Raw genomic sequence first — 22,538 nt, forward strand, 5'->3', positions numbered from 1 at the left:
TTCATATCTGGTAATTGACCAAATATCTTATTAAAATGTTCTAAAGTGAACTGCTCTTCACCAAGAACTTACATGACTATCCATGAGATCACTATCTGCTTATTGGAGGCCACAAATGGCACAAGAAATGTTCAATGTTTGATCTTTAATGCAGAGTTTCAATTTTTATTTTTAGCATAGGCGCAGTACCTATACGAATGAACGATGCTAATTGAGTTTTCTGGTGTCAATCACATGAAATAAAACCGATTACGAATAATTTTTCATACTTATCGAGCGGCGATTAGGGGAAATGAATTTAAAACTGAAGTTAAACATTTGATCAAATAACCAATAAAACTAAATTCATTTTCGAACAATGAAAAGCACATCACATGCAAACTTTAGCATGCTATAAATAAAGCAATCCCAGTAGTTCTAGTGAAGTGTTACTAAAGATGCGAGTTCCGCAAAGATATCAGATATTTCAATATTGCTCATTTTGATTAATTAACCCAAAGACATTTTTACGTGAAAATGTTCATGCTTGTCACAGTTTCCTTCGAAATGAATAATGCTGATAAATTAGATCGTGATCTAATTTCCTAATATCTAATTATGAAATTAGATCTAGTTTGAAACTAAACGATACTGTGTGCAGTACAGTTAAATTATGCCCGAAAATCCAGTAGAAATACGTGCTGATATCCTCATTGATTTAGCAAAGAGGCATTTACTATCATCCGAGGAGAGTCGTCCTCGACTCTCTGAAGTCAAGGACTTGTGGAGGGAGGATATACATCACCGCGAACAAACTTAACTTCCATATAACAAAAATTTTAAATCACAGTATCCTATTACATACATTCAAAGGTTATAAACCTGTAACTTATCACCCCTCTTTTTTCCTGTTAACCATTCTGCAGCCCACGTACTCGCAATCTGTTCCATAATCGAAATCCCATAATCCCGATATAATCTTTGTAACTCTTCTTTGTATTCCTTTCTACAGCTTCTTTATCCCCTTGGAACTCAGGAGACGAAATCTATATACAGTAGTCCAGTTGCGATCTTCTCAAGACCTTGTGAAGAGGCAAAATGACTTCCTTATGCTTACATGTCAAGGATCGCTTCTACATCTAGTTATCTTCTGATTTGTATTTGCAATTTTTGCTATGGGTCCTTTGAACTTCAAATTCCTTTCCACCATCACCTCAAGATCGTGTTGGAAATCAATTCAAAAGGGCACAACTAACATTAAACTTCAAATCATCCGGTAAGTGCCGGATAATCAGCAAATGCCAAGATAATCAGTAGCATTCCTGATTATCTTTGCATCATTAGCAAACAATTCAGTATATCCTGTTAGATCTTTCCTATTATCATTAAGGTATGGATTGAATAACAATGGTCCAAGGATGAGTCCTGTAGTACATCACTGGTCATCTTAAATCTCGCAGATTTACACTCACCATATAACACATTTTTAATACCTGTATGTAAACCATCCACTTATTCAAGTCAACAGTTTATATTCCAAACCTCTCTTCTCCAGTTTATGAATAATCTCTAATGTGGTGTCCTGTGAAATACCCTAGCAAAATCCAACAGTATTATGGTTTATCCATTCCTTTTTATCCAACTCGGCCGTAACATTGCTATAAAATATGAGCATATTACTAGAACATGAACTCACTTTAGTAAACCCATGTTCTTTGCACAGGATAGCGTGTCTGTCCATCTATTTCTGTATACGAGTTCTTACCAACTTCTCTAAAATATTCACTACCAGACCGCAGATACTGACAGGTCGGTAGTTAGACACATAGGTTTTTGTATCACCCTTGGACAACAGAACTATCATATATTCTTTCCATTCCTGTGGTATCTTTCTTGAGTTGGAACTCAAGTTATGCTAAAGGTATGATCAGCCTTGACGTGTATACATATGTGCTGATATTCCATCAGTCCCTGTTTCCGACTTATCCAAGTTACGGAACAGCTCTTCAACCTCATTCACCTCTCAGTGTTCATCCAATGTATTGTTGGATTAACAGTTAGATTTGAAGTGAAAAAAATTCTATACTAGTGTGCACCATGTTACATACATCTGGTTGATATATCTTGAGCACTCATTAATTGAATATTCTCATTAGCCTCTGACACCAGAATACCGTCTGTGTTCAGTAAAGTGTGTTCCTTGTTCCATATTCATTCTTGCGGCATTACGATAAAATTCTTCTGGCCCACGTCACTCTTATTCTCACGATATTTCTTCCACGTGATCTTATAAATTTCTTGCTTAATACGGTTGCACATCCATTTCACTCTCACCCCATTTTTTATTCGCACTCTAGCGATACACTCGGATACTGTTCGTTTAATCACTTTTTTCAAAGATTCCCATGCATTGCTGTTTTGGGGGAATGACTATGACACTAAAGATAGTATTCTAAGTTGGTCATAATTTCTAACTTTGTAGTTTAGCATGTGACCTGATCTAAATGGAACATCTTCATAATTAGCTACTTCCCAGAAAAGTAATGCACGATTTTTATCACCAACTAGCGTTGAAACAGTCATATTAAGTCATTCTTAAAAGAGACCCCTTCTGACGTTATGAACAAATCTGACACTTTTAAAATTCGAGTCGTCCTTTCACATGCTGCCTGAGAAAGTGGTCTCACAAGAACTCAAATTCTGCTTCATTCTTGTCATGAGATTTCTTTTCTACCCAATCAATTTTGGATAATTAAAGCCACTCATAATGATCACTTGTTTAGTACTAGCAGGATAATTTGGCGATGCATTTCATCGTTTACTGCAACAGAACCATCAGATATGTAGCAACACCCCATCATATATTTCATCCTGTGAGCTTCCACTTCATACTAGATAGCCTCACATTGCTACATGGGCCATTACTATCATTCTTGCTTTCATGCGTTTCTACCCTAACTGGAATCAAAGCTTTCGATATTATTAGTAGTACTTCCCCTCCTCTCCTATCTCTGCTGTTATTCTAAAATACTGTGCCCTTCATAGTCGATCCCAGTTACAACATCTGGTTCTGACAGCCAGGTTTCAAAGTGCATACAACCAGTAGAACAGTGAACTCAACCCCTTTATTTCTGGCATATGTGTATAGACACAAGACCCTACGCAGAAGGTCTGAATCGAATGCGTACATTTTCACTCCTCCTGAAGGGTGAAATGTTCAATGCTATTCGTATCTTTATCACGTTTGCTGAACTTTCACACACATTCTCACCATTTCTCTGGTGATAATCTAATTACCCTAGCTCTCTGCATTACTCTCATCCCAATAAGTAATTTTTTCAAGCTCCTAATGCCCGATCCATTCAAGTACAGGCCGTCCTTATATTATACAAGTTTTTTATGCTATCGAATGCACTGCACCCATCTAAAAATTCGCATTCATTTCTTCTACACAGCCTGCGCATTTGAATTATTTGCTTTATATATATATATATATATATATATATATATATATATATATATATATATATATATATATATATATATACACACACATACACACACACATTAATTTCCTATAAATGAACTATAATCCGGAAATAGACTACGCTTGATTCTTTGATTACTCCGAGTTTTTCTAAAGCACACATTACAGCCAGGAAATCCAAGCTAGTCTATGCTTCCTACATTAATATATTAAGAACTATTAACAGTTATCGAACACTTGATCAATTCATCTAGTGTTTGATACTTTCATTATTCCTTGGCATTTAACAGTTTTACTTATTCTGTAAAGATTATCACTGCAAAAGTAATTACTGTAGAAGCATTAAGCACTACATGCTGTGTCCAATATTTTTGTATTGTGGATGTTTTAAGTTTTGCTCCATGCAAACCAAATGCGGCTGCAGTATTTTTACTGCATAAAAAGGGATTGTTATTATATTTTCAGATATTCTTAATCATGACAGCGTTTCAAAAAAGAAGATGACTAAAAATATGTTCAAAAAATGTTTCTTCTATTTAAAGATCACATTATAGGAAATTAGTTAAATATTAACTGTAGAATGAAATTTTATCTATAAATGGACAACAGAAATCATTAATCAATGTTGCGTCGGGTGTATTTGCGAAAGGCTATTATCTAGCTTGCAATTGCATCATTTTTGAAGCATTTTTTCGCAGTTGGTTTTTTAAAATATGAACACCTTTGGTTAATGTATAGTTAAGATTTCTGGTATAAAGAATTCTCTGCAAGCATAACAAAAGGACAAGCTACTCATTTCCATCATTTTGAAGGCAGCTCTTTGGAAACACAAATTTGCGCGTGTCAGGAACAGCGGCGACTGTACTCTTCCTTTCAAGATCACCGCAAATGGTGTATTCGTTTCTATTCTAGGGACTGTGTCTGCAGATGGCAGCAAACGATTTCTACGACTGACACTCTCAATCCCTCCCCCTTTCCGGGTGTGAGAAAACGGGAAATAAAAATCGCTTTCTCTCGTACCAATGCACTCTTTGTCTAATAGAAAGAAGCTTTTCAAAATACGAATCTGGCTCCCTATTATGGTACTACAGCACAGTGGTAACCATGACTACCTGATCCAACAAGGAAGAGTAGGCTAGTGGCTACGATAATTAGGGCTAGCAAGTACGTGATGTATTAAGAGCGATGATAGCAACTGGGTCTCCCTTCCGGAAGTCGCCTGGATTTTTGGGATCTGCTAAATCTATCCTTCAGTTTTAGTAGGACAAGAACGAGCACACGTGACTCAGTATTCACAGCACTTAATGCAACGTGTGTTGAGTTAAACAGAACTGTGACATGTGGACGCTTCCCAACTTTTATGCATGCTAATTTTAAATCGACAACACCTGGTGCGCTTTTAAATATTTAAAACAGCTTTAAGATGCATTTCATTGATTATTTGCAAAATGTAACAAATAGATGTCTTTTGAGTATACTTTGAGAAGATGAATGAGTTTATTTTATATTTCAAGGCAATTTGCTTTTCAATTGGTTTGGTTTTAGTTGGAATTACAAAACCGAATTAAGTAAGATTATGATGCTAGTTATGTCTCGGTTAATTGCGTGTATGTTCTATGACTGAATTGTCTGCTTTTCCATCTCCGTATGAGATAAGCTAACTGACATTCCGATTTCTCTCTTTCTAGAAGGGGTATTAACCTAGGGACTTTCCGACAAACACTAAATGTCATATTGTCTTCGCAACCGAGTTGCGGAGATTTGACTATTTGAAGTGAAAAAAATTCTTGCAGGAATTTTGAATGTGGATATATTGGATGATTATCCAATATATCCACATATTATGTATCAGTAATATTTTGGACACTATTTGGATTAACATATATTTTGAAGAACACCAAGTTGAACACCGATTTCTTTTGTTCTAGAATCTCAGATGTAGAAAGCGTGATTTCCAACAACACTTCTATAAAACGAAGTTCTAGCAACGTTTGATCTGTACATTTCAAATGTTTTTACTTCTCTCTTATAATTTTTAAGAAGCAAGTACTCAGTGACTGCGTCTAAAAGTGACGCTAAAATTGGATATATGGCCTTAGACAGTGAACTGTAATATGGTTTGGAAATGTAGCTTATTTCGAGAGTGCTTTTAGTATCTCTGAACAGATTGCTATAATTGAGTCAGACTTAGTACCGCCCACAAGAAACACCTTTGAAACAGGAGTGAAAGTAACTCGTTGGTAGTCCTGGTGCCTAAAGATGAATAGTCAGTTGTGTGTTCTTCTTTAAACTTACCCTTGATAACATTGGAGTTATGGATATCCAGTAAGTGGTTTGCAAGGGGCGGGGGATACTGCTGAATAAAGATATCCAAAGTAATATAATCCCGAAATGTTGTTACCTGGGGCAAAATATCGAGCTGCATATGCGCTTTAAACATCTGACACTAGGATCCTTAATCAGAATTGAAATGCTCTATTATTGAGATTTTGGTGTGAATAGCTTTAAGAGAATGAATAAGACTACCATTTTAAAATTATGATTCATATGCAGCTGAAATAATTCTCTAAGAGAGATTTCAATTATCTAAAGAGGATAAGGATACTTAGTATATTTCTTATACTGTTTATTTAAATAAACAACACGTTGTTTTAAAATTCTATTAAAGTTTTACCATTGGTAGAGGATCCTCTAAAATATGAAAGATTTGAATTTATTACATCTTACAAAAGATGAGTTTTCTTCTTTAAAAAAATCATCCTTACTTGCTAAATTGTAACATTTAACTTAGATATGTTAAGTAAAACTGTCATAATAATTTGTAATACATTTTGTAAAATTTTTATATGGCGCTCAATATTTACTATTCAGTGTAGTTATGTTCAAATATGTAGAAAGAAATTGAGTGAAACTAAAATCGAAAAAGCCGAAAAAACGTATCAGTTAAAAGTATATGATATGAAATACACGTCATCAAATATTCTGTTAAGCCTGGATTCGTTTTACATACGTTCGAATTCCTCAGTTTATAGACGCAACAATACTAAAAAGGAAAAACAGATTTAGTTATTTAGCCATGCTCTTATATTCAATTCGTAAATGCTGTTTTTAAAATGGCCTGTATATTTGCACTTGGCAACCTTCGTTCCCTCTTGTACCTTGCCTCCTTTTATCAACTTACTTGTCAAAAATTGCTGTGAATTATAATCTTACGTTGTTTGTTACGTACAGTCACAAACCAAGGAAATAAAGATAATGCTGTTCTCTTAGAACGTTGAATTTCTTATCAGCCTTTATCAAACCTCGTCAGTCAGATTTGCACAGTATGCATATAACATAGTCGATTTGAGCATTGCGTCCTCTTAGATAGTATAAGAGACAAAAAGTATGGCTTTAAGTAATTATCATTTGCAACTTGTACATTCAAACATGAAGTTACTTTCTAATGTACTTTTTTTCGCTTAAAACATTGTTTATTTATATCTACAGTAGCAAAAGAACGTTATATGTAATGCTGAGACGAAAGTGTTTCTGTGTAAAGTTTAAACAAGTTCAGCGTTGTTGAAAACAGCACACTTATTCAATACCTTTAGAACAAGGTGCTTCTCTAGCGAAATATGGTACAATGGTTTCTATTTTTATGTACTTTTGCTTTGACACTGGGTAACCTTCATCAAGTCGTTGCCCGTTGCTGACTTTGGCTGTTTGCAACAGATAGTGGAAAAACTCATTCCGTTAGGCTCTCTTTCTCATAGGAAAAAAATAGTACTATGATTTTCAGGAAAGGCGCCAGGAAATTGGGTATTCTATGCAATTAAAATTGTCCTTAAGCAAAAACGTGATACATATTTGCAGCAAAATACCTAGATATCTTCCAAGAGCAATATTTCAAAAGCAGTAATTTTACAGATTTCAATCCTTTTGAATAATCGAGCGAAAATAGCTGTAAGCATGCTGATAATATACACAACAAGCCCAGATAATTCCCTGTAGTAACATTAACTATACAGCAGCCGATGGATGAAATAAAACAAAATTTAAATCTTGTTTTAAATATATAGCTAGTTAAATGTTTAAGTGAAATTTTCTCTGCTAAATTTCTGACCATCTATTCAAATCAGTTCCCACTTTATAACTTCTCTCATATAGGATCTTGAGCAAACCCAATAATTTCCATCTTACAATTATCCGTATCCATTAACTGTTAAACTATCCTTGTCTCGTCATCATTCCATTAATAAATAATTAACGGCCTAAACTATTTCAAATAATATTGTGGAATTATTTCATTAGGTTTACACAAACGATGCTAAAAACACTTCTGTGTTTCTAGAGAAATAGTTTACGATGATCGAATACAGAAGGCCGTATTTCATGTGTAAATACATTTACTATTATTACTATATACTATTCTTTCACGAAGACACAATCTCGTTTCTTCCCATGTCATAGATAAGAAATTTCATTGTATCACTGTTTTGCTTTCTATGCTCAAAAATAAAAATAAAAATATTCCTGCCAAGTCAAACACGATCTCAAAAAAGTCTTTCTTACTTCTCACTGTTATGCTGCGGTAGTTAAGGTGAATAATATCTTCACAGTTTGATCCCAATGTAGATCTCACACAGTTGAAAAACGCGATCTTAAAAGATGTTACTTGCCCATTGAAATTCCTCACTGTGATAATTAATAAAGTAGATGTACAATAGAAGGTGCTTAAAATGCTTTCTGATTAATACTCTTATTTTTTTCCTATTTACCTCGCACTATTTACTTTTAAATGCAGAGCATTTAAAGCGAAACTCTGCTTACAGTGGAGGCCATAACAGTTTCTTGTGTGGTCTAGAGTATGATTTTTGTTTTATCTAACCCTCAGCCCACACATGGTACTAATGTGCTATAGACTAACGTCCTCTTTGTGGGTGGGATTAATATAAGCATTATCACTCAAGATATGGCTTAATCCCAATGACGGAATAATGTATTAATCGTCGATTAATTCCGATAAGTTTACAGTACCCACTCCATTCGGTTACTGTGATTTTCACTAACTCTTTCCGTCTTATTTTAGATACTCGCTGGTGGCTGTGGATAGCATTTGCGTATCTTTACGATTTTATGGACCATGTTTAGCCATCATAGGTTGTTATTTCATCTCGATATTACAATTACAAAAAAACTTTACGAACAAGAAATTTGGACATTACTTAAACAGAGCCTCCGACGGCCTACGCTTACAAAGATTAAATGCATTTTGATATCTTTATAATTCTTACCCACTATATCGATACTGTTTTCATGTTTTGGGAATAGGCTTGCAAGTTTTCAGAGGAGTTTGATGTTTTTCAGGGAGAATTAATCATTGAAAGGGAAAAAAATGCCAATTTTCCCCTCCAAAATCAGTTTATTTAGCATTTCTTGATAAATAGCATAGTAAATTTCTGTCATCACTAACTGGATTTGAATCCAAATCTACTTCTTAAATAACACCTGCAACACGTAAAGCAGGGTCATTTTGTTTTCTGTAATTCGCGACACAGACAGGAAAAAGTGCGTGGGGCATTAATTTATACACGAAGATTAATTTATACACAATACTCTATTAGAGGTCGCTGAATGTCTGCGTTATATTTCGAAAGTTCCCGTTTGTCCATGCGGTTAGCCTAGTGGCTTTGCGCTTCGCAACCATATGCCTGGGGAAGGAGTGTCCTAGGTTCGATTCCCGTCGACGACGCGAGGAGTTAAGGATCTTCCTTAGCCAAGTTAACCGGTATATTACTCACTTTGTTTTCCTCCTTGGCATTTAATTCAGAGTAAATTTTGGATGAAGCAATACAATGCTTGAACAATATAACAGAGTGGCAGTAATGACAACTAATCCTTTTTCATTTATAATTCGATGTTTACTAGTAGTTTAAGAGTCGAAAAATAATTGCACTTCATCCAGACAATTCTGGACCACCATTCAACAAATGTCCCGCATGAGAGAGGCCATACTGTAGATGATCTCATTGACTTACTTAATCTTTTCCACTCTACAGATATCTTTGGCGACTATGCAGAAAAAAAATTGTGTACCAAAATCCTCGTTATACATGCATCTATCCTGGCATTGAAGAAATCGGGGTTAAGTATTTTCGACCAGAAAACATCGCCTTTTAGTTAGGTACGCCATTGTCCCAAAGAGATAGAACTATTGATTTCTAGCTCAAAGTCACTGGTCACAGGGTCAGAACTGTGCAGCTGGTGGTTCAGAATCTCCCAGTTGTAACATCTTAACTGTTTTCATTTGGTTGACAAGGTATAGAGCGGAGTGATCAGTCCATGTTACACGTGGCAGTGTACATCAGTTCAACGAAGTTTCTCTTTTAAGGAATCTTAACACATGAGAAACATTGGTGTCTTGTGGACTGTATGGCTGTTCTGGCCGCTGCCCATTATCCTACCATTAGGAAAGAGACCACACTAGATCTGTTTTCTCAATTGAAGTGCCATTCTCTCCGTACAATGCTACTAACTTAGTAGTTTCTTCCGTTACGATATCCATAACACACAGAAGTCTGATTACGCTGCGCACCTCTTCATTTGACTAACAACGTTGAGCGGAGTCCTAACATTGATAGGGTGAATGATACATCGAATGACAGGGCAGTCGTATGACACGTCGAGATACTAGTTTGTGGTCGTGTAAGGAAACTAACGATGCAAACGCTCAAACCAGTTAACTCTTTGTTCGCAACGAACAAGGCATCATTACTTTATCATTCGAAACAAACATTTCATATGGTATACCATTCCCTAACTTTTAATCCATAAAATATTTCAGTTTCCCCTAGCAGAACCTGTGGTCTGCGATTAAGTAAGTGAGGTTTTGATTTAATCGATTTATTAACAGCGATAAGCATTTTCAAAATGCCTTCAACCTCTTTCACTCTTCGAACAATTTAAGATAAAATTTGTTTCGGATTATGTACTGTAATAGTTGTTCATTCTGTTAAAAGATAACCGAGTTACTAAATCATTGTTTAAAACGAAAATACTAAGCGTCGAATTGTGGCTAGGACTCTAGGAAAAATATAACTTCTCTGCAGGTGAGTTAGCTGGACTCAGCGAGATGTTTCACATGGAAACTGATTTATCATTCGAACAGTACAGGCTGTTAACAGATATGTTATACTTGCTTCAAAAGAACTAAAGCTTTAGTTTTGCGTAGCCAAACAATAACAGCATTTTTTCCATAATATATTCAACCAGTAGACATTTATCCCAAGGTTAGAGAAGCTACTACTAAGTTTTGGTTGAATCCTGTTGTATCTATCATGAAGTAATCAATCATTAACTTCTTAAAGAATTTTATTTATAGATTAGATAAAAATAGGTTCGTTTACTGCTAGTTACTTAATAAAAATGTTATTGCAGTAATACCATAAACTACTCTCATTTGTTTGAAAACTTTCAAGATTACACTACTGGGCTACTAAAATGCCATATAAATGAATATATTTGAAAAACTCTGACTTATGCATGAAATCTTAAAAAATATTAAAGTGGAATGATCTCACGATATCATGTCAGAGGGAAGTAGGTTTAGAGTCCAGTAATGTAGTACACAGAATAGCAAATAAACATTCACTTTTATTTGCTAAAAGATATTAAGATAAATTGTTCCCTATTTTCTTTACCTAAACAACAAATCATTTCCTGAACTTCGAAAGGTCCATGTTATTTATAACTAAGGCTATTAAAGATAAAGCGAATGCAAGTTACAGCAGTCCCATGTATATAACAAGCCTGAGGTAAAATGTTCGTATTCACTACAGATCAGAGCATTTTACATTTTAGTGTTATTAACCAGTTTTACTTTCAGGAATTTTAGTTATTTTGCATTAAGAAAATGACTTTCATTTAATTTGTTCTATTAAAGTTGTCCAACCAAGATAACTCTGTAATAAAATTATATTTTGATAATCTGTTGTCGTCTTGTCGCTATTATTTCCAAAGTCTAAGAACTGTTTTAACTGCGAAAGAAAAAAATGCTAATGTTTTAACATGTATTTCTGTGATATTATCTTTAGTTGGAAAGGCCTCGGTTCAAATATAGGCAAGAACGCATAGAATTTTTATAAGCTTTTTTTTTCTTCCTTCTGAAGAAGAGTTAGCCGGTCTCCAATGAGTTTGCTTCATTAACCTCCGTGTGCAAAACAGGCAAACGTAGTTGCTTCATTCGCAAATCTAAACACATGTTTAGATTTGCGAATTTCGTACTTTAATATCACTTGCCTATGATATTAAAGTACGAAACACTCTTTACTTTACTGTTAAGTGGTTATTAATTATTGCATATTAGATCTGATATGGAAAACTCATGTAAATTAATGGGCCACATTAATCGATAATTTTTATGAGCAAGTTAAAGTAACAACTCTTTAGCTTTTTCACTTTGAAAGAACTAAATAAACTAATCCGCTGTTCAAACAAGTATTTCAGATCCACAGACATGCGCGATACGTTTAACACTTTCTCATACAACTGACAGTTTGCAAGCTAATTCTTTTAAGGCGCGTTTTCAAGAAATTTTCTGCAATTTTTTTTAAGCTGCGATGTTATGTTTATCTACATTAGATTTCTTTATGTCCTTATTATGACTTTAACCTGAACAGTTTTTTCTTTATTAATATCAAGAACAGCGGTGAGAGACGGGAGGGGAAAGAATGTTCATAAACTATACCGACGTGACAGTGCTTTCAAATTTTTTTAAAACTTTCATATGTTCTAATTGCAACATTAAAAGAACAGAAATAAGATAAGAACCACTGATTGGTTCTTATGTTGCTGTTTCAATTTCATTTTAAAACTTGAAGAATACAAAATGTTTGAAATTCATGGTAAACTGAAACAAGTTTTATTATAAAATTGTTCTGAGTTTGAAATAATATTAAAATAAAAATAAACTATTTTCTGTTGATCTCATTCAATCATCCATAGTCATAAACCGTTCGATATTATGTTTATAGTTTTAAAGTTCAATTTACACCCCATTTGAAAAAAGTTTCTTTCCATTTCAAAATGTTTATATTATTTTTCTTCTCTCTATCCCTCTCAGTAACGGTATCAACGATGCCCTTCGGTTTGAAAAACCTAGGTTCGATTCCTGTGTAGCATGTGGAGAACCTTCATAATTTTTCAATTTTTTTTCCCCATTTGAAGGTGAGTTAGGTCTCCTGCGGAGGTGTAAGAGCTTTCATCGCGCAAAACAAACATGACAGAAGTAGCATATGAAATATTATGAATCTCCAGCTTAAAATTCCCTAAATGTGTAAAAGAAGAGAAAATTTGAGATTTTTTTTAAAAAAATAGCAGTAGCGTAGAGGTAAGGCCATTGGACATCAGTATATTACAGCTATCGACTGCGTAGATTTTAGTTAGTTAACATCGGGAAAAATGTCTTGCTAATGTGCGTGTGTGGGAATCGTGCAACTTCTGAGACTTGCAACTTGCATAGTGGTCTTCATGTCCTTGGCAGGATGAAGAAACAATTTTTAAGGTGAAAAGGAATTAATTGAACTTTGATCTGATATAAATTGTTGCCAGTAAATGCATACTGACTCCTGTTTATAATATATCTACTCTATAATATAAAATGATAAGGCTTTTTTTGTAACGTTTTTTGTCAAGTTATTTGAAACGTTTTGAAACGCAGGGGCTACCCTGATTGTCGAGTCATCAGAATTCAAGGAGAACCGGCCTACCAGTCTGGAACAAGGGGGGTTGGGGGCGGAGCCCCCTATTGTGTGTGTGTGTGTGTGTATATATATATATATATATATTTGTGGATGATAATTCAGAACATTAAATTTTATTACTATATAGCTGTTTTATGTTTAATGCTTTAAAAAAATATAGCTGTTTTATGTTTAATGCTTTAAAAAAATATAGCTGTTTTATGTTTAATAATGCTTTAAAAAATATAGCTGTTTTATGTTTAATAATGCTTTAAAAAAAAGAAAAAAAAGCATTCAGAACAGTATTATTTAGAGCTGTTAAATGACTCTGGTCTTAATCATGGCCGACTGAATACGAGTTTGGTACTTTAATGATCTTACACTGTACTTAATCGAGTAACGCATATTGAAACTTACAGAACTCTCACTCTTGACGTTTCGGTTGCTTAATATACTGCCACTATTTTAAGGAGATAAACATCTAGAATAAAATGAAAACTAACACCACACTAATTCTGCACAAGACAAAATACTAACTGTTACGATCGATGATCAGAACTCTAGCTTCACCGAAGTATTATTGGAGTCTGATAGTGTAGTGTAGTGTGCAAACATACAAGTACTCAACTTTTATGAAGCCGTTGAATACGGTTTCATATCACAACATGGACGGCCTGTAATCGTTAGTGAGTAAATGTTAGTCACCCCAATCTGGTTATCGATTATGGAACTCTTGCAGTACAAATTATCAACACCAAATCAGGTCGAATACCATCATGAAAAGGTCTGAAAATGCAAATAAGAAATCAAAAAGTACATAATAGCAGTAAAAATCAGAAATTGAAAAAATTAGAAATAAGCTGCGATTAATTTTAAAACCATCCAGAAAAATTTAATTTCTTCCACCTACAGAATGTGACAAATTAACTCCCTGTCATCAAAATCTAATGTTATGCATCTTCATTACCCTGATAATTTCACTTGGAATGACCATTAGTGCGGATTTAGTTCAGTTTATACCTTTTATTCTCTTGAAGATAGTGGTACGATATTTAACGGCTGGAACTTGGATTCATTTGTCACAAAATCAGAAATAATCTTTGCTTTCTCCTTGTAACAGCTTTCAAAATCATGAACAGTTTGGTTCATGCCAGCGTATATTGACCGCTTAAGTTGAACTTGTTTCTGGCATTGGAAAAATAGCTATGATTACTAAGGCTAAGGTTAACCTTGTCACATTCCTGTAATATTTAAGGGCAAACATTAATGCAGTATGTCAACGCATGTAAATAAGACGGCCGTCATTATTTACGCATATAAATGATGTCAAGCTTTGCTGCTTCAAATGTTCCGTAGGCACTTGGCTGAAACCTTGCAACATTTATGATAACTCAAGCAACAATCTTTAACCGTTATCTTATTTGTATTTCAAAAAATAGTGGAGGATATCCAATTCATGTATGAAGTAATAGCAAAATTCTTCCAGTACGCTATTCACTGTATTGTAGCTACGTTAAAATTGTATTTTCATACCAGTTGCTAGTGGTTTACTGTAGGAAGCATTTTAGAAAAAATAATTTAAAATATTCGTCATTTAATGCAATAATTTCGAGAAGGCAGTCAGTATAAAGGCTCTCTTTATTTCTTTATCGATCAGAAAACTAATAAAGACAGGAAAATCTCCAAGTTGTTAAGGTGTTGAGTTTCTTCTGGACAGTGTGGATGGTGAAGATTCAGAAAGAGGTCATCAGAGACCTTCTCTGAACTTCCGGTAGAAACTATCGACACCAAAAAGACGCCACCCTCATACTGTATGTACTGAAGTAGGTCAGACACGCCTTAAAGAGATGATTATTTGGCATCTATTCCCGGAAGAAATTTTTAAAAACTCTGCCAGGATGTCACCATGTTACAGGAAAACGGAGAAGTCAGGGGGCATGAAAATAGGGGAGTTAGTAGGCCAGACAGACCTATATAATGATACCCTAGAAGGCATCACTGAAAACTGAGGGAAAGAAATCATGGCATTGTTTATTAACATGTTACTAAATTACTTCATATCAGTTTTCTGAGCTGATAAAGAAATGTTTTGTTATTTCTCAAATTAATTAAAAATTGTTTGAAAATGTAAATTTGAATACAAAATATAGAAATGTTTTCATCACCCGCTACATTCCATCCGATGAGAGAGAGAAAGGTCTTTGCAGCAACGCATCGGTGTTTTCCAGTTCTCGATATGCTATTGGAACACAGTTTACTTTAAGGGTGTGTAGAAAACGTAAGCAAAGAATTATAGCGGCTAACTGCATCTGTCTATTATTGTTGACTGATAATGACAAGCTGCTGGTAGAGAAGGAGATAGTAATGTCAGTTGTTGATATTTAGTTTTAAATAAATTTTCACATCACAGTTAAAATGATTACGGTATCACTACAGTATCGAAATTCGATTGTGAAAGAAATCGCCACATTGAAGTCGTTAAATATTGAGGGATAGGAGCATTGTGAAGATTTCAGAATATTTCAAAAAAGGAGTTGAATTTGTTTTTTTAAGAATAAAAGTTGAAGCGAATTATTTACATAAAATTTTATTTAGATGCAGTTTAGTTCGATTCATTTTCAACTAACAGATTAACGAAGAACGTGTTTCAGATAAGGGTCATAATTTGGCTCTAATTATAAAATAAGACAGACAGACCATTAAGCTCAGATAAGTTACTGAATATGTACAATATATTAGATATATTGAGTGGCAGAACTGGCGATTTGTCCTTTCTTTTTTAATAGGATGAATTCCTTTGAAGTATGTTGAGGCGTCTAGAAGCATATGTAGTATAGGTAAAGCTTTTCCAAGAAATAAGCAACTTTATAAGATAGTTCTGTAATAAATCTAAGTGAGATTTATTACGAATTCTAACATATTCATAATTGTAGGCGTAGGCTTCTGTGGTTTAGCAGTTCCAAAAGATTCTGGTATTGCGACCACATGTTTAAGATAAATAAAGATTAACAAGCGTGACAAGTTTCGTATGTCATTTGACTTCCATCTTCAGGGGTTAAAAATGTAACTAAAAGTTTAAACACAAGAAATGAGAAATTACTCAAAATAGTCCATTAGATGTTGTTATGGCAGTCTAACTGTTCATCAAATTAAAAAAATCCGAATGCAGAATCGGTACATACTATCTTTGAACAATGCTGGATGTTGTCACGTTCACTCTGTCCGAGGTCTTACTTAGGTATATTTTTTATCGATGCTGACCAAACTTGGTGTAGAATTAGGCCCTGGTTTTTATTGCATTGCGTTGGGATTCTAAGCATATTTGCAGCTTCCTTAAATTTCCTTGTGAAACAGTTTTTTTCAATATAAGACATGTTCGTTTTATGCCAAAGTACATTATGGTCAGTGGAAGTTGTGTGGGATACTAGGCCTGATTTGTATTCTCTCCTTTTTTGCGCGTCTTTTTGATGTTCGCTCACACGAATTTCCCCTGATCTTCCCGTCTGGCCTACGTAACAGATGCCACAGGAACAGTAAATTTTATAGACACCTGGGTTTTTTAATGGGTAATGTGGAGGTTTTGGGGATGTAGAAATCTTGATATTTTTTCTAGCGGTAGAAAAGTTACTTTAATGTTATGCTTGTATAGTAATTTGGCCAATTTGTCCGTAACAAAAAAACTGTTTCACAAGGAAATTTAAGGAAGCTGCAAATATGCTTAGAATCCCAACGCAATGCAATAAAAACCAGGGCCTGATTCTACACCAAGTTCGGTCAGCATTCATAAAAAATATACGAAGTCAGACCTCGGACAGAGTGAACGTGGCAACATTCAGCATAGTTCGAACATTGATACATTAACGTATGTATCGATTCTTTATTCGAATTTTTTAATTTCATGAACAGTTAGGACTACCATAACAACATCTAATGTCCTATTTTGAGTAATTTCTCATTTCTTGTGTTTAAACTTTTAGTTACCTTTAATCCCTGAAGATATAAGTCAAACGACATGCGAAACTTGTCGTGTTTGTTTATCTTTATTTATCTTAATAAAGATGTGGTCGCAATACAATTGTCCGTTGGCGGTTAAGTCACTGTCTGAATGAATTGTTTTAGAAACATAGTATAAACTGCTGACAAGTGTAATGGATTTCTTAAATCTGATATAGTCTATATTATTGGGTTATAGATTCCATATTCATGGGTTTTATATCTAATTTATATTCAGGTGATTGACATTCGAACTAAAAAAATCCAGTGTACTTAATATTTTATTCGGATAAAAGGAGGGAGAAGGCATGTTTTAGAACAGCGTAATTTAATTTGTGATCAGAGAATGACGAACCTATTTTTTTAAATAATTTAATATTCGTGCGAATTTGAATAACTGAACTAAGCAAAATTAAACCTGGATACAAGCAGATCGCTTTTTCAACTAATTTAGAAAACCTGAAAACTTCAGGTTATATTCACTAACAAAAAATACTATCACATCATTGCTTCATGCTTCACTGTCCAGCAACAGTGAAACATGAAGCATTTTCGTCTTACTTAGGACTGCAGAAACTACACATAAATTTAGGAAAGTGATAAATTTATAATCATAAATGTTTGATTAAAACTAAGAAATGTACTACATTTAGGGAGGGAGGGTCGAATGGGTAGTGACCTTGTGTTTTTCGATTTATTCATGCACACCACCTCAGCCTCTAATTTGGTACATTAAAAATTGCAGCAGTGACTCTTTCCGACACCCTACGTAGCGGCTCCTTAAGTAGGACGCGACTGATGTACATTCTCGACCTCCTTCGTTGACATGAAAATACTGAGTTGTTTGGAGACCAGAAAGACACGCCTTTCATTTGGATGCGTACTATTGATAAATTAAGAACAAGTATTTTGGTGTTTACCTCCACAGATGGGAGGATGCAACTGAACTTCCGTAAATAAATAATTTCTTCAGCTTTTTTATTATTTTTTTTAAACCCAAACTACTTTTCGTTGGCTAGAGCAGAATTTTGAAACCTGAATTCATGACATTTCCTAAAAATGGTTAACCAATTTGTTATCATGTTATCAGCATATCATAAGCGTGATGCAAAAGTATTTTTGCTTTCAGTAACAATGGTGTTGCACACCAGAAAGATTTTAAACCTTAGAATTCCGCAGAGTTTTAGTTTTTACATACTAGTACACAAGAGCTTAAATACCTAAACGTATCGAAAGTCCTAAATCTAGTCCTATCCCCCTATTGTTTGAATACTTAGTTCCATATAAGCTCCAATAAATAATATCGAATTACACCTTCAGATTAGAAATTATGATAATTGTCAACTTAAAATTGAAATGATGATGTAATCTTAACCTTTATGACAAAAAAGGCAAAAACAAACAAAAGAAAAAAAAACTTTATCTAGGAGTATAAGGGAGAATGTTGATGGTATGCATGGGCAAATTAGCATGATGAGTTAAAGGTCGAGTAATTATTATGAGGGATTTTAACTATGGGAACATAGATTGGGAGAAGAAACAGTCACAAGAAGGAAATTAAGCTTATATTGTTGTTAAGAGATAACTACCGGAGACAGCATGGAACGGAAGAGACAAGAGGTTCGAGAGTGTTACTAACACTTCCATAGGGTTAGATGGCATATCGGCCCATGTGTTACTGGAATGTGCAAGAGAATTAGCATCTCCTCTGACCAAGCTATTTAATTTAAGCCTCAGGTCTGGTAAGGCTCCAATAGAGTGAAACGAGGAGAAAATAATTCCACTGTATAAGGAAGGCCCCAAGACAGAAGTAACAAATTATAGGTCACTCAATATGTCAGCAGTATTGGTTACGGTTTTGGAGAAATTAATAAAAATTATAATTCAGGACTGGGTGGAGAGAAATCTGATACTTTATAAAGGGACAACAGGGTTTTGTGAAAGGTAGGTCTTTGTGAAGTAAGTAGTAACTTACTTTCTATAATAAAGTAACAGTGGAGTTGGATAAAGGAAATCCTTAGTCTGTGATACTGCTGGAATTTGCAAAATGCATTTGACAGGATTCCACACGGAACTCTGCTCCATAAATTGGAGCAAATGGGAATGGATCCGGAGCTGGTGATTTGGATTAGAGGATGACTGATGGACAGATATCAAAGAGTGGTTTGTGAAGGAACTGAGTACAGGGGAAGGCAAGTGATTAGTGGTGTACCTCAGGGGTCGGTACTTGGTCCCCTGTTGTTTAATTTGTACATTAATGATATTGGAAATAATTTGAAAGAAAATATCTACTTGTTTGCTGATGATACAAAATTGGGAAGAGCGAAAGTCATTTCAAATTATATAGATATCTTGCAAGATAACTAAAATAGGCTGGTGGTATTGGATAATGGCTGTCAGTTTAACGTGTCTAAGTGTAAGGTGATGCACTTCGGAAGGATGAGATCACACGATGTGTACTATATTAATGGAACTAAACTGCAAGAAGTTGACGAGGCAAGGACTTGGGGGTTATTATGGACAGGGAACTTAAGTTTAGAACATCAAATTACATGGGTGTTGAATAACACACTAACAAGCAGGGATACGGAAGTTTTTGTTCCACTTTTATAAGGCATTAATATATTGCATATTCTGGACTTTTGCACACAGATCTGGTCGCCTGGATTTCTTGGTGATGAAGAAATGGAGTGGATCTAGAGGCGAGTTGCAAATTTTGTTGCAGGTCTGGGGAATGTGTACTATGAGAGAAGACTGAAGGCATCTGTGGGCTCCAAAAACTAGCTGATAGGTGTAAGAGAGAAGATATGATAGAGGCATATAAATTATTAACGATGTTTTATAGGATTGATGGAGAGACTTTTTTTTTTAAGACCAGTGCAGGAAGGGAGAGAACGAGAGGTCATCCCTAGAGATTGTGTAGGAGTGTGGTTAACAAGGGCGTTAGGACTAGATTTTTTGCTTGTAGGGTGGTGAATGAATTTAAAGAGGTATGATAGGTATTGTGTGAATAATGGTTAGCGTGTCAATGTAGAGTCTCCCACGATCAGTCTTTGGACTCCATGGAGACACCGTTATAATAATAATAATAATCTGGATATTCATTGAAAATACATATACTGATTATGTAAAATAATATCAGTCACTCAACACGGCAAAAGATTCATTCAGAAATTAATTTGTTCAAATGGATCAACCTGTAAATGTCATTTTTCTGAAATTGATTTCACACCATTTTTAAATACATTTTTAGCATGAATATGCATGGGGTAGAATAAGAGGTTAGTATCATCGAATTATGTACTTCGAAATTGTTCAGGAATTAATCACGCACATTTGACAATCTCACCCAAACAAAAGACGAACTTATAGTTCACTAAATGGTAATGCTATGGGTTAAATACCAAGAGCCCTACTTTAAAGTCCAAACATCCTCTTTTTCATTATTTCAATTTGACTTTTATTTAGGAGATAATATTTTGCATTTCTCCTTATAACGTCGTTTAAGCGTTTTACTCCCCCCCCCCCCGTTCATGAGATATGTGTTACGTGAAATGCTGTGCCAGACGGCAAGAAAAAACATTGTCACTAAATAATTGAAGATTATTTATTTGTATTAAGCGATTTAACATGGGTTGCTTTGAAAAAATGTCACCCCTCAGAGATACTGATATTTTGAGACAAATGGAAATAATTAAAACATCTACCCCCCACTTCTCTGAACAAAAGTGTGTTTCCTCCAACCGGAGGGCTTCGACCGAGCCATGTTATATTATATGCATGCTTTATGACTTGTTCATGTATTCAGAATTTAAATATTGTCAGTTTTTCTGTCTTCACCCTACAAGAAGCTCATGACATACTGAGCGAAATATATAGGAGTAATAAATTCTATTTAGTTTTCTCTTACATGTGTGAAACATAGGACTTGATTGTATTGCGTTACATGCAAAAAATGCAATATAATTGCGTTGCGTGCGCATTGTACGATGCCTTCATAGCGTTTCCCCATATAGTATGAAGTCTGTTTAGTTTTTATCATTATGAATTGCTATCAATACACGCGAATTTCATTATACAAACTAAAAACTGATATAACAGAATAGTAGCAATCGTCAAGTAACAAATTACTTTGTCAAAATGACCAAAATTTCATTTGAAATTATTATATTGTTATACTATAGAAATTGAATGCTTACCGCAGTTTCTACACAGAATCTTTTTTATTTCCCGAATGGCTTTTTTACTGTATTCAACTGGAACTGAAATTGCATGGAAAATAGGAACGGAATGTTCCAATGAGGTTTCTGACCTCTGCGTTCGAAAAGTGGCGAAAATAATATATTGTCGACCGGGTTGTAGAGTTTCTTCGTTGATTTTTACCACACAAACAGATGTACTCCTTGTTCTCTCTTTAGCATTTTGCACGTATAACACTTCGATATCCTCTACGTGTTGCAGTTTTTTCCTACCCATTCCCTCCATTTTCAGTAGTTTGTGGACTTGAAAATATACTCTGATTTTGCTCCCATCCCGTTCAACGAACGCTGTCGTGACAGTGCCGTGGAATACGACGGGTGAGAGGTATGCTTTGGATGCCGTGTCATATTTAGCCTCTTCGCCGAAACACAGCTCCTGCGACCAGGACACTGAGAAGCAGCAAGTGACAAAAATAAACCACACGGCTGCCCCACTGATCGACATGATTACAATCCGATTTTTGCTTTCTTTGCTGTTGATTTCTCATGGAGGCTACGAATTTCTGGACGATCCATCTCCCGTAGAGGATATGTCAATACACGTGATACTTACACTATACACACTAAAACTGATCGTCCTACATGTTCTACAAGGAGACTTAGCCGTCTATATGCGCAGGTTCTCATGTTGCGCAAAAGACACATGTTTCTTTATCTGCGCATGTACGGAGAGACTGAAGATTGCATTTGTATACGGAAACGTACACACAGACATAGTTTTTTAATGGTGTTTTCTTAAGGCTTGCATAAATTTCAGAGAAGTTTGATAAGATTGTTTCTCAACAAACATGAAATAGCTATAACTTCCCACATCCTAGAGATCATCCACGGAGCATGTTCAAGCAGAACCATAAAAATAAAACAAAACTTAAACAAAAAAAAAATGCTGTTCATCTTAGCCAACTCAGTCAGATGTCTGAGACGGAAAAAAATGTGAGAAACATGCCAAAGAAAATGTCGTAGTAGACTGAAAAATATCTACTATTTTTTCATCTAGGACAATGTACTTAACTCATGTGAGTGTGCGTGTAAAATGTCGATTCTTTCCAGTGATGAAATCAATCATTAATGAAACCGTTCATAGAATTCGCAAGTTTG

At 34.8% G+C, this 22,538-nt stretch overlaps 1 protein-coding gene across 2 annotated transcripts in view; it reads right to left on the reverse strand.

Moving 5' to 3' along the window:
* Positions 1–22,049, reverse strand: part of LOC150095867 (uncharacterized) — a 105,915-nt gene extending 83,866 nt beyond the window's left edge. The window contains exon 1 of one of the 2 annotated variants that reach the window (XM_090409159.1): positions 21,381–22,049. In XM_090409159.1, the coding sequence (XP_090265285.1) occupies positions 21,381–21,885 (505 nt within the window). In that variant the 5' untranslated portion in view covers positions 21,886–22,049. The remainder of the gene's footprint in view (positions 1–21,380) is intronic. The other variant, XM_090409158.1, reaches the window with a different exon arrangement.
* Positions 22,050–22,538: the final 489 nt, after the last annotated feature.

This window comes from Typopeltis vanoorti, chromosome 19, assembly GCF_054136105.1.
Source record: "Typopeltis vanoorti isolate ZY-2024b chromosome 19, IOZ_Tvanoo_1.0, whole genome shotgun sequence".
Taxonomy (NCBI): Eukaryota; Metazoa; Arthropoda; class Arachnida; order Uropygi; family Thelyphonidae; genus Typopeltis; species Typopeltis vanoorti.